The 13,076-nt window shown below is 37.7% G+C and overlaps 1 protein-coding gene across 2 annotated transcripts in view; it reads left to right on the forward strand.

The window, feature by feature from the left end:
• Nucleotides 1-13,076, forward strand: part of LOC128237222 (sodium- and chloride-dependent GABA transporter 1-like) — a 38,956-nt gene that overhangs the window by 16,277 nt on the left and 9,603 nt on the right. For both annotated transcript variants that reach the window (XM_052952566.1, XM_052952567.1), the window contains exons 4-8: nt 860-1,220; nt 6,246-6,378; nt 7,226-7,360; nt 8,817-8,920; nt 12,802-12,926. In XM_052952566.1, coding sequence (XP_052808526.1) covers nt 860-1,220; nt 6,246-6,378; nt 7,226-7,360; nt 8,817-8,920; nt 12,802-12,926 — 858 coding nt within the window. The remainder of the gene's footprint in view (nt 1-859; nt 1,221-6,245; nt 6,379-7,225; nt 7,361-8,816; nt 8,921-12,801; nt 12,927-13,076) is intronic.

Here is a 13,076-nt window from a genome sequence, read left to right on the forward strand (position 1 = left end):
CTGTAGACTTTGAAGCTTTAAGAACTCAGTTTACTCATGCATAATTCATTAAGGTTTCTAGTTTTATTTACATTGCGGTCCATAGCAATGAATATAGCGATATGCTCTTGCGCGATTTAGAACTTCTGCCCAACTTGGAATCGAGACGGGCAGATATACTAACAACCCTGTAAATGAAAGAATATGTGTATCATGCAATCTGAATTAGGTAGAATCTGAATTTCATTTTCTACTGTGTGCCCAAAATATAGGGAATTAAGAAACAATTTTTTTAAGCCTTATTTTTGCCACTGGCCAACGTTAAATAAATTCGAATCCATCTTATTTTGTAACATAAAGAATAACACATATAGACTAGCAAAATATATCTACTTTGCTAACCAGCTAAGGGAGGTTTTACATAACTAGGCACGTATTTCCTTTTATACCTGAATTGCTGTTATTTAATGAAATTATACTAACAAATTTAGCTATATTTCTATTTTCATAACCACACTCGAACAACTATAGGATGTTATATCATTCATGTTAAATTGCTCCAGTAAATTGTATTCCTATACTTTCTCCATTCATTGTATTGTATGTTATATGTTATGAACAATGTATAATGTTTTACGCCATAAACTTATCGTATCGTATCGTATCGTAGCCACACATTGCGTATTAATTAATTAAATCTGTCAGAATGACTCAGTCACACATTTTACGTACAATCAATGTTTTCCCAGGAATCGGCTTGCTGATAAGGTTTCTAGTTTGATTTAAATTGTGGTCTATGGCCACACATTACGTACTGCCAAGATAATGAAAATTTGTCAGAATGACTCAGTCACGCATTATACAATCAATGTTTTCCCAGGAATCGGCTTGTTGATGATCCTGATTTCCGGGATAGTGTCCTGGTACTATAATGCCATCCTCGCCTGGGTGCTGTACTACCTCTTTAACTCCTTCCGGTCCACGCTCCCCTGGTCCACGTGCGACAATCCGTGGAACACGCCCGCCTGCCGCCCCTCGGACCCCGACGCACTCCGGAAGTTGGAGGAGCAAGCGAGCATGTTGTTAAGCTTGAGCGGTCTTCAGAACGGAACTGCTCTTAATACAACATTAACTTCCGGTTATAACGGATCATTAACTTCCGGTTATAACGGAACAAGCCTTCTGGCGCTCGGCAACGAGAGTGTTTCACGTAACATCAGCTCTGCAAAGGAATTCTGGCAGTAAGTCGTAGTTTGTAGCAAATATAACATTGGTAGTGTACATTAAGAATATGTATAATTATGGATATGGTTGTATAACATGTATGTAATAATGGAGAAGTTGCCAATTAGGTTTCTCTTGACAGTCTCTCTCCCATGCCCCCTCTCCCCTCCCAAGACAACGTTTCCGACGAACAATATAAAATGACCTTGTTTATCTCATAAACAATGAAGATCATCAAAATATCAGCTCTTTTAGAGAACTACGCAAAGAGCTCACCGGTAGCCATAAGGGATGAAAGTTTGGCGGTTTCAAATCCAATAAACGCAGAGGTCAACGGGGCGGGTGGGGGGATGGGGGGGGGGCTATGGTGAACGGGGGAGCTATGCATCACAACATTTGACATTAGAATATGTTTACCTTTGCGTCAAAGAGCTTTGTTGTTGCTTACAATGCATATGATATCTAGAAGTATCCTGGGTCATGACCAAGTATGATACCCGGCGCTTTTAGAATAATTATGTCACATCAGTTCACAGTCAACATAAAATTCGAACTTTATTTTAACGTTTAAATGCTTATTCTTTCACTTGAGACATCAACTGCGTTAGGGTGACCTTACAGCCCGGTACAATGTGTGCCTATTGGATACATGTATATAATTGTGTACGACCTTGTTCTTGTATTAAGAAACTTGATACTTTCAAAAGGTCAGCAACGTACAATGTAGTGATGGTTCTGATAAAATACAGCATGGTTGATGGGTTCCTTTGAATAAATCCAAATTTTCATGTACATGTGATACTATTGTGTTTCTAGTATAGCCGACAGAGATTGTAGAAACTAGGTCTGAGGTCTGAGTAGCTTGACTCCTGTTAGAGGGACTATACACCAGTTGGTCTAAAAATCGGCAATTACAGTAGTTCCTCAAAACAGGCATTGCATTGCCAATGAGGATAGTAGGAGGCCGATGAATACATCACATTACTTGATTAAAAGAATATACGCAACACACATGTCGGTTTCTCATCTGAGTTTCTCCGTTTAAAAATAGCGCCTAATGATTTACCAGTTTAAATCATATATGTTTATGAGTACAGATAAATATACGACGCTATTAATCATCTTACTGGGATTTACGTGGTAGACAAACCCAGTAAATTTCGAGTTGGAAAATGTGCAAAAACTGCGAAAGATGCCTGTGTCGTAAGCGATGTGATACATCAGTATTAAGTTAAATGCAATGCGTTGTACGCAACGATGTCAATTTTATGTAAGTTTATGACAATTTTCTGTATTTCTTGCAATTGTATCAACTGGTGTCTAGTCCCTTTAAAGAACATGTTACCAAAGTTCTAACTTGCGAGATTTCCAATCGATTTTGTGCGCTAGGAGTGCCCGGTGTCTATGAGTCAGCCAGTCAGTCACTCCTCTGCGTCATTTACAGATAGCGTGAAAGTTCTTGTAGACCACAACTTCCTCCTTGATTATCGATATGTTTTGCACTCGAAGATCTATATCATGGAAGTGATAATAAGTATATCACAGTTGCTTTCTACAAAATAGTTAGTGTTTATTTTTGTTCTTCTAAAAAACGGCACTCCTCTGTTCCTGAATACTCGGAGCTTGTACTCTCAATTAGGCCCGATTGTTCCGAAAGTCTCTAAATACTTAACCACGAAAATCGTTGTTAAATTTAGCGATATAATTTTTCGTTAAACTAACAACACATTTAAATCACCTCTTGCCCCAATATCAAATTTAGCGACGGTTAACAACGACAAACAAAATGGCCACAATTATTAGTGCTCTGAACGTAAGCATCCAAGTTGATTATAAATATAAACATAATGATCATTCACCAAGTGAAAATATCATATAATCGAAATTGAAAATTTTACTTTTTGTTATACATTTTGAAGGTAAAGATCATGTGTTTGCCATTCAAGCGACAACTCCTCACACATCTCATGGTTGCATACAAATTAGCGTTTACTGAGTACACCATGCATAGACGCAACATTTTAACATTTTAATAAAGCAATTGGTAGTGCGGCAATAAATCTTTAAATAAACATGATATGTTCAATTGATTAAGTAGTACTTTAGCCTTCTCTGCTTCAATGACTGTTTCCAGCCCTCCAGCAGGAATCCCACTGAAGCCCGGGACTGCCTTACTCATGTTAATAAGGCGGAGCACCTCCTCTGCCGGCTGTTCTGCTCTGCCCCCCCCCCCCCCCCCCCCCCCCGTTGCTTTCCAGTGCTTTCTCTGTTGGAATTCAGTTGACTTTGCAGCCCTGTTGTGGAACTTGTTCCTTACATCTTTGCCAGTTCTAAGCCCAACACCAATAAATGATATAGCTTTACCAATATCATCCAACATTTTTATTAAGAGTCCTCGGACACCTAAGCATTATTCAATTTGTCCTTGACCTTTTCATTCTCAGTTATGAGAACTTCTCCTTCAGATGCTGTACAATTAGACCCTCTTTTCTTACCTTTTACTGCTAAAGACAAAATGTTGTCTGCTAGTGCAGCCATTGTGGTTTTTTAATGCATTGTGGGTAATACTTGTACACCCATATGCATTGTGGGAAAAGCAAATGCATTATGGGTCAACCCAGTTCTACATTTGTTGCTATAAATATAGCGATATCGCTAAATAGTTTAACGATTATTAGTTAGCGATAGCGATAACAATAGTCTGAACAATCGGAATTTCAACAATTCGTTAGCAAGCGATACGTAAAAAATGTAGCTATTGTTAATTTGACGAATCGCTTTTAACTTCTAGCGACTATCTGAACAATCGGGCCAATATGTATCAAATTTGCCCTGTCCTGGCCCGATCTGGCCCAACACAAAATGCTGAGACAGCAGGCAAGGCCAGGCTTTAGAACATGCCGGCCTGGCGTAGCCTTGCGCCGACTCAGCGTTTAGAAAACCACAAATAAATGCATATTTTCCTAGTCCCTGAGGACCGTTTCAGGAAGATGTCTTATTCGTTAACCATAAACTGTCTACGATTGCTCAGGGACATTGTAATACAATGCAAAACATGTCCTTGCGCTATTGAATATTTTATTGAATGCAGTTAACGCCATAAATGGAGTTATGGCTTTAAATATACCACTGATTAATTTATGTGGATCTCTCTGGCGACCCACTGACAGATGCATGCACCCGGGCCCCATTTCAATATAACAACTAATAGTGACGCTGCTGGTACAACCGTACTGTTACGGGCAGAACATACGTGATAATTGTCATCGCGATATTTTTATACTCAAACGTAGTTTACGCAAAAAACGAGGTAACGCCATCTTACGCCGTACGATCTCCATGGAAACGATGCCACTGCTTACCATTTGTTGTTATAAATAATTACGTTGGGAATGTTGGAAAGTGTGATTTGGTGAAAACAAAATCAAAAACTTAGTATGGCATTATGGTGAAAATGTCATTGTGTGACCTTCGTATTTTGGCTAAACAAGCTTGCTTTAAGAAGAAATATTGCAAACAACAACCGTCTTAAAGTGACACTCTTATTCAAAATCAACACATACACATGACATATAACAAACATAAATTTTGAGTGATAAACCTTTAACTACTTACCAACTAATGCACTTATAGAAAATATTGATTACCGATAAAACTAACGCACAATTATTAAATGATTGCTCAGTGGAAAAAGATTTACTGTGATCTACTATCGACTCAGAAGGTAGATATATCGTGTTTTCTTCACCTCGCTTTCAAATTAAACTCAGCATCCTTCAAAAGAACCAGTGTTTTTGGCATCTATTCATCCTTTTTGATATATTTAAACAATTGTGTTAAGTGTAGCAAATCTTACTTGTGAGTAAGAGTGAATCTTTAAAATGTATCTTGGCTGACAGACAATCCAATGATCTACACGTATGATAAACATTCGGTGAGGCTTTTTCTACAATTGCTTATCTCTCCTTGACCCCCGTCCGGTGTTGTTGGCGAACAACCTCTAGAGTTTATTGCCCTCTGTGAATGTTTGTTTCTCCTGGCATTTCCCATTCCAAGACGTTTCTTGTTTACAAGTTAACAAGCGAATTGCCCCACCGAACTGAGTTTATTGACTAGCGTTGTGACGCTGTATATAATTATTTATGATATAACGCCTGTGAAATACGTAAAGAAAATACAGAAGATGTTTGTTTTACTTTGAATGTTGCGTTTTTATTAAAAAATGAGCGAACCAAACCTGCTATAAGTCATTTTGCATTTGGCTACAATACTGACGAGTAACGTCAGTCTACTCACGTCTTTCGGTTTCTGGGTTACGTTTCAATATTAAAGATATCGAAGACATTACGTAGTCTTACGCATTCATACCAGGGACCTGCAGAAATTCAGCAAGAGCTTATCAGCATTGCAAATCATTATTCCTGTTAATAACTGTAAATTCTGGTAGGATTTGCGTTTTGAAACTTGACCATCACAAAATTAATAAGGGTCATTGTTGATCTTATATTTTTTAGCCTTGTCTTTTCTATTCACTCTTTTTAGGGTGTGTGTAATTAGAGCTGCACTCTAAGAGATTGGCAGCTTTGACAGGAGTTTTTTTTGTCTCAGAATCAAGCTTCAATTCTTACATTTCAAAGCTCATTTTTCTTAAAAGCCTTAACAACGCTTATAGTCATAAATGATCAATTTCCGAATGTAAATATGAAAAAAAACTTTAATCTGATCTTTTGTCAGCAGTGTTATACCACTGGGTTTGATACATTTACGCAAAAATTGGGTCATTCCAATAAAAAAATGAAAATCGGTCAATCTGTGAGGGTGCAGCTCTAAACAGAGACTAAATGATATATTATATTTCAGAGTCTGTAAAGAGTCAACGTTTTTACGCTATTTAATATGTGTTTTCCATTTACATGTTATTAAACCTGTTTAATCTAGTATGTTTTAAACACTTCTTCCGCAGCTGTACGACGCCAGGTAGTTTTTCAATCCACATTTCGACATAGAACTAAGTTAACCCTATTCTTTCTTTCTCCGACCAGGAACAATGTGCTGGTGATGTCGTCCGGTATCGAGGAGACGGGCAGCGTCCAGTGGCACCTCGTCCTCTCCCTGTTCGGCGCTTGGTTCCTCGTATTCTTGTGCCTCATCAAGGGCATCAAATCCGTTGGCAAGGTAAGATAAGTTTACTTATTTTTAAGAGTTATGGTACTCAGTTGATGAAGTTGGCCAGACTATTCGATTATCCTGAGCATTACATTCGGTGATTGCAAAAGGGTACACGTGTGTGTGTGTGTGTGTGTGTGTGTGTGTGTGCGTGCGTGCGTGCGCGATGAGAGCTGCAATTTAAATAGGAAAGGTTTCCTCCATAAACAGCCAAGTTGTCTGGTTAGCGCACTCGCTTCTCACCTTGGCGACCCTAGTTCGATTCCCGGCCGGAGCGCATGTGAATTTGGTTTTTGGTCACCAAGCCGGACAAGTGGGTTTCCTCCGGGTACTCCGTGTTCCCCCACAACACAAGACCAAACTCTCGCATAAAATCGTGCCAACGAGAGTAATTTATATCATGTTGAAATAACTTGTTACACAATCGCTTTAAAATTAAAGCCCAGCTAAAACTCTTTGAAGGCCCACATTCAAACTTATCAGTGCTTAAAGTGATTCCATTGATTGTATTGGTCTATTGATTTCATATTTCAATTAAAACACTAATATTTTAGTCCTTAGATGAAGATCAATACAAGATACCTATTGAATACGACTCCATGAGTTGAGGCGGTATTCCGCAATGACTGTGTAGAATTTCGGGATACGCTGAATAACGGCGTCATTCGGAACTCCTCGGCCCTTTTATCGAAAATCGAGGAGCTCCGAATGTTACGGCGTGAATTAACAATTACTAGTATGAAGAAGAGTATGTCGAAATAATGTAAAGGGGGAGCAATATTGATAACTTTATTCTATCATGATTTGTCCGTCCTTGTCTGTACTATAACGTTTATCGGGAGTTTCAATTATGCAGGTTGTTTACGTGACGGCCCTGCTACCATACGTGTTACTGCTCGTGTTCCTCGTGCGCGGCCTCACACTTCCGGGCGCCTTCCTCGGAATCCGCTACTTCGTCACCCCAGATTTCGAAAGACTTAAAGACTCCCAGGTAATTACATCCGCCGAACTCAAGTGAATTCCAATGAAGTATTTAATTCCTTAAAAATGATAATGACTGTTTTTTATTAATTGATTATTAATTTAAGTAATTTTAAGTAAATTTGATAACGTTTAATTGAATGTATGCATAATATTTTTATTTTTACCTCCGTAGCCAAAGTGCAGATGCTTACAGCTTGAAAAAATTAAAGGGCAATGAAATGCACGAGCATCCGTTAATGTGTCACATTTAATTTGTTTTAATACAATAGCCAAAGGTGCTTAAAAGACCGGTCTATGGGGTTAATGGACCGGTCTAGGGGGTTAATGGACCGATCCAGGGGGCTAATGGGTCGGTCAAGGGAGTTAATGGGTCGGTCATGGGAGTTAATGGGTCGATCAGGGGGGTTAATGGATCGGTCAAGGGGGGGGGGGGGCTAATGGACGGGTTAAGGGTGTTAAGTGACTGGTCGTGCGGATAAATGGACCGGCGTAGGGGGTTAATGAACCGGTTAAAAGCATTTATGAACCGGTCTAGGGAGTAAATAGACCGGTCTAGTTTGTTAATGGACCGGCCAATGGCGTTTTAATGGACCGGTCGATGGGATAAATGGACCGGTCAAGTGGAATTATGGAGCGGATTTGGGGATTCATGAATCGGTTTATGGGTAAATGGACCGGTTTAGGGGATTCACGAACCAGTTTAGGGTTATCAATACTGTCTAGGGGATTATCGGCTGGTTTATGGACTGGTTTAGCAGATTATTATGGACTGGTTTAGGGAATTACTAATGGACTCCAAAAGCAAGCAGTTGTGTATCATTTATGTCATACAGAAACGATCTTCCATGCCCCTTGATGTGTAAAGCTGATGACCAATACTTGTTCTTTTCTCTTCATCCGACATTTAACGTTTTGTGAAGACATGCATCGTTTATAAGATAGTTTGATAATAGAAATAGAATGATAATTAAGGGTTCATATATTTCAGCAGCGAGTGTTTATAATTTATCTCCTGTATGAATTTTTGTTTTAATTTGTATTTTCGGATTTCACAAAAGTTATATTATTTTTTTTCATCTTTAACACATCCTCAGAACTTGTCTTTTTATTTATTGAAACACTTACTCTATATATCCAAAGTCTATTTTTCTTTGAGAGTAAGTTACTCCTTTCCAAATTTTAACTTGTTCATTTACCCGTTTTTATTTCTTCTTTTTTAATAATCCATTTTTGACCGAATATTATGAACTTTCACCTACTTTTAAGCAATTGAAACATGTTAATTTGAAGATAGGTCTTTCTTTGTGGTCATCATTCTTGAATCTAAAATATCTGGCTCCGAGAGCTTGTATTCTGACCGACCACCTTTATATACAATCAATCTGTGTGTGGATTGGCGCTCGTGTCATTTGTGCCTGGTGAAAACCCGGTGCGCACGTGTAACCCGGTATGCTCACATTCAGGTGTGGTTGGAAGCAGCCGTGCAGGTTTTTTATTCACTGGGGCCGACCTGGGGCGGAGTGATCACCATGGCCAGCTTCAACAAGTTTACAAACAATGGCCTGAGGCAAGACACCCTAAAACAACCATCACATGACACAGATTAAACTCGTCCCTCTTTATTGACCCTGTCTTTTTTCCCTAACTTCGATAAAAAAATAGATATACATGTATCAAATACGCATTATTATTGCATTTGATATACGTGTATTCGACCATCTTTAAAAAAAATAAGCAAAAAAACCTTCTTATACGTGTTGTTCAAGCTGTTTTTTTATTCTTAAAAATCATATTTCTGATTTTTTTTTCTAGTCAAAAAACGTTATTATTTTGTGCATTTTCGAATTTTCATTTTCAAAATCGCATAACTGATTAATAATAAATTAACAAATAAAGACAAAACACGTTTAAGTTTATTGTCATGTGATGGAAAAGGTTTGAGTTTCACTTTGATACGGACGTCGTGCGTCTTGACGACTACAGATGAGTGTTATCAATTCAGCCTCGTTCTGATATTTACATTACAGCCTCGTTCTGATATTTACATTACAGCCTCGTTCTGATATTTACATAACAGTCTCGTTCTGATATGTACATTACAAAACAATAAAAATAAACCGAAATCATTGAATATAATATTTAGTAAGATTTATAAACATATACATATTTGGAGCTCGAATCCACATGTGGATTTCGGGTCAAGAAAAATTATTTTCTTCAATACACCAGGTTTTTTTGGAAAAGGCAATTCGAATGTCAGTTCAGAATTTGCACTTCATCTGTAGTATTCTATAGACAAAGATGGTGATATTTGAAGTCGAAATTCAATTTAAGCTAGTTTGAAGGTCACACACTACAACACAAATTCATAAACTAAGCATATACTGGTACTCTATACGTGTGTAACCAATATATGACGTAGCCTTTGAGCAAAATATATTCTAAATCTTATCTTTGTTTTAAGTTGTGATTAAATTGTGTGATCTTCAACATGATAAGTATAGATTATTGTTTGTTTGGAAGTCTTTATGTAAATAAAACTTTCAAGCCTAGCGCAGCTGGGCGAACGTTTAATTTTCATAAATACCGCTAAAGAAATGATAACGTATATAATGGTTGAAATTATTTGTTACCGAAAAAGTCCCGTTTAAAACTATTTACTTTGTTTGCCCCTATCACTGAAAATGTGTACTGACGGATAAAACGGCCTATGAGGCAATACAAATATTTTTTGTCGACATATTTGATATGGTTAAATACGTTTACAATTCCGTGGTCTTTTTACAGAACCCTACATTTATTTTAAGCGTTTTGTCCATTTGTATTGTGGTATTCATTACTTTACTTGAAAAACTATAACGTTACACTTTGATACGAACGACCAATATGGTGTCTATTCAACCAATAAGTACGGCATAATCATAAAACGATGACAAATTAAACGTCGATTGAGTTGAGGAATATTGCCATCTCATTGGTCCAAAAATAATATCAACCATTATATTTGAATATAACACAGCCAGTTCGTGCACAATTACTCGCTATTACGTTTTACTCCCCCGGCTGTTCCAGGATTGCTGATCTCCAAACTAACACCACGTGACCATATCTGGCATTTGCGCCGTTGCCATTTTCAGCCCCGTACTTACTAACTATTTGAACACATATTAAACCATTCGTGGTATTTTGTTCATGTTTTTGCTCTACATTGTAATAGACGATTTTTGTTGTTTATTTTTGTCTTGATGCTGTTGCTCTCAGAGCCTTCAGTAAATTGATTCGCTGCAGATATAGAATACAACCGATATATTTTTGTTTTTGATTAATGTTAACTTATTTATTTTACATCTACTTTTATTAGACATCGTTTTAATCACTATTTTTATAAATTATTGGCAAGATGTTCCGCGATAGTGTGGTCTGGAGTGCCCAAAGGAAATCCCTTTGCCCGGCTTGGTGACCACAAACCAAACTCACATGCGCCCAGGCTGAGAATCGAACCCGGGGCGCCTTGATGAGAAGCGAGTGCGCTAAATACTTCGCTCTAACCGGAAAACCATATTTATAAATATATGTATTAAGATCACATTTCGCGGAGAACTGGCTTATCTAACATTTTTGACTGCACTACATAGAATGATGATACAAATAGTATAAGTGAAACTGCAATGTCAGCAAAATAAATTCACAATAAGTACTTAAAGAAGTTAGCGTGTTTATAGCGTGGACCAGTTACCGGTAAGTATACGATGCATATGGTACTGGGGGCTCACTAGAATGGAAATGGGGAATGTACATTATTAGTCTGTGTACATCATTTTCTCTGAAAAATCCATGTTAGGATTGCAATACCAAGTAACACTTTTCCCCAACAACATTACATTGTAATCAAGTTTGATAAGCCCACCTAAGACAAGGTGGAGCATCCCTTGTCCCTCGTCATACGTCAGCATTGCTTAAAAAGCCAACTTGTTTAAAATCCGAACAGTTCGTTAAAATTGTTTTGTTCGTATAATGCATGTACACTGAATCTGATAGTGTGAACTATTTGAAGTATGCCCAATAAAAAACATGGGTCGCAAGGTAGATAACTCTGAAAAGAACACTTAAGTTATGCTTCAGTTGACAGGAATTTGACTCAACGAGTTTGAACAACAACCTGGTCACTAATACTATCAGTAGAGCTTATACATAAGTGACTGTTTAGTGACTATTAGCAGTTATTAGGCTCTCTGCTAATAGTATTAGTGGCAGGGATTGATCCGAAATCGTTGTTTTTGTCAGTATTTGGTCATCAACAGACTTTCATGTATCATTTTAGACTCAGCATTGAGTCAAATTACTGTGATTTTCCGTACAAAAGTTAATACTATTTTGTCCCATTGAGGTGCCATTTGCTAGAGATCGCTTTCATGTTAACATATCGTAGGCAAAACTTTCAAGTTCCCTTTTAAAGTTTAGTTTTTTTACTTGAAACGGAAACAATGTCAATGAAACCATAATATTTTTTTTTGCAATGGATAGTTTAAGTAAATTGGCTAATCGAGCCTTATAGAATTGGAATATGATACTTAAGCAGGTTACGCCTAAGATATTTCGAGAACTTTGGGCATGGTAATCACGGGCCGTTTCATCAAGAAGAAAAGATTGTGTACCTAGGGAGGACTTAAAGCTGCACTCTCACATATTGAACGTTTTGTCAACCTTTTTACGTTTTGTCTTGGAACCATCCAATTTATGCGAACATGCACGGAAAACCGTGTTATAAGACTGCTGACTAAAAATCAGATCACAGATTTTCATATTTGAGTTCAAAAAATGACAAAACATTGGCTCATTCCTAGACAAAAGAAAATATCAAAACGGTAAATCTGTGAGAGTGCAGCTTTTAAATAGTCAAGTGCGAGATCGCTTCTTGGTTTCTTGCAGTGTTACTTCCCTTATAATACAGCATGCAAATCACGTGACCATAGATACTGTGTAAATTATCTTTACGTTGTTTTTGTATTTTATCCTCAATTGAACTTGAAAAATTGAAATTTGATAACAACCATCCAAAAAACAGTGACGCAAAAATCATTTTTAAATAAGTTTATATAATGTTTATTTAGCTGAAATTTAGCTATACTCGTTTTTCGTTGCAAATATCTGCTGTCCGGGGAGATCACTACGTAGGAGATTGTGATTCTTGGTGAAACGGCCCTCAAGGGAGCGATTTATTTCATTCTGGTATTATACCACTAAAAGTTAGAGTATAAGCACTCATCATACTCTTAATACGAAACAACAGGAAAAAATGGTAAGTCCGTTGGTACTTATTAATTCACATAATGAATTGAAGGGCATTGAAGGACTTGACAGCACACATCACTTTACTTTCTCCAGAGTCCATGCCCCGCCCACCTCAACATTGTACACATGTATCAGTATGTACTACCGGTTTTTCAGGGACTCCATTATCGCGTGTCTGGCGGACGGGTTAACAAGCTTTTTTGCGGGCTTTGTGGTTTTCTCCGTGATTGGTTACATGGCGCATACTTCCGGTCAACCGATTGATGAGGTCGCAACTGCCGGTGCGTCTCGCATATTAGTATTTATTACACCTGACATACTTATGTTCCTTCTTTACTAATATAAGTTACAGCGGGCGTTGAAACAGTATAATTTTGAAAATTTAGCTTAGCGGGTACTATATATGAAATAAAATGGACCACTGAGGGTCT

The sequence above is a fragment of the Mya arenaria genome, chromosome 6, assembly GCF_026914265.1.
Source record: "Mya arenaria isolate MELC-2E11 chromosome 6, ASM2691426v1".
In the NCBI taxonomy this organism is placed as follows: Eukaryota; Metazoa; Mollusca; class Bivalvia; order Myida; family Myidae; genus Mya; species Mya arenaria.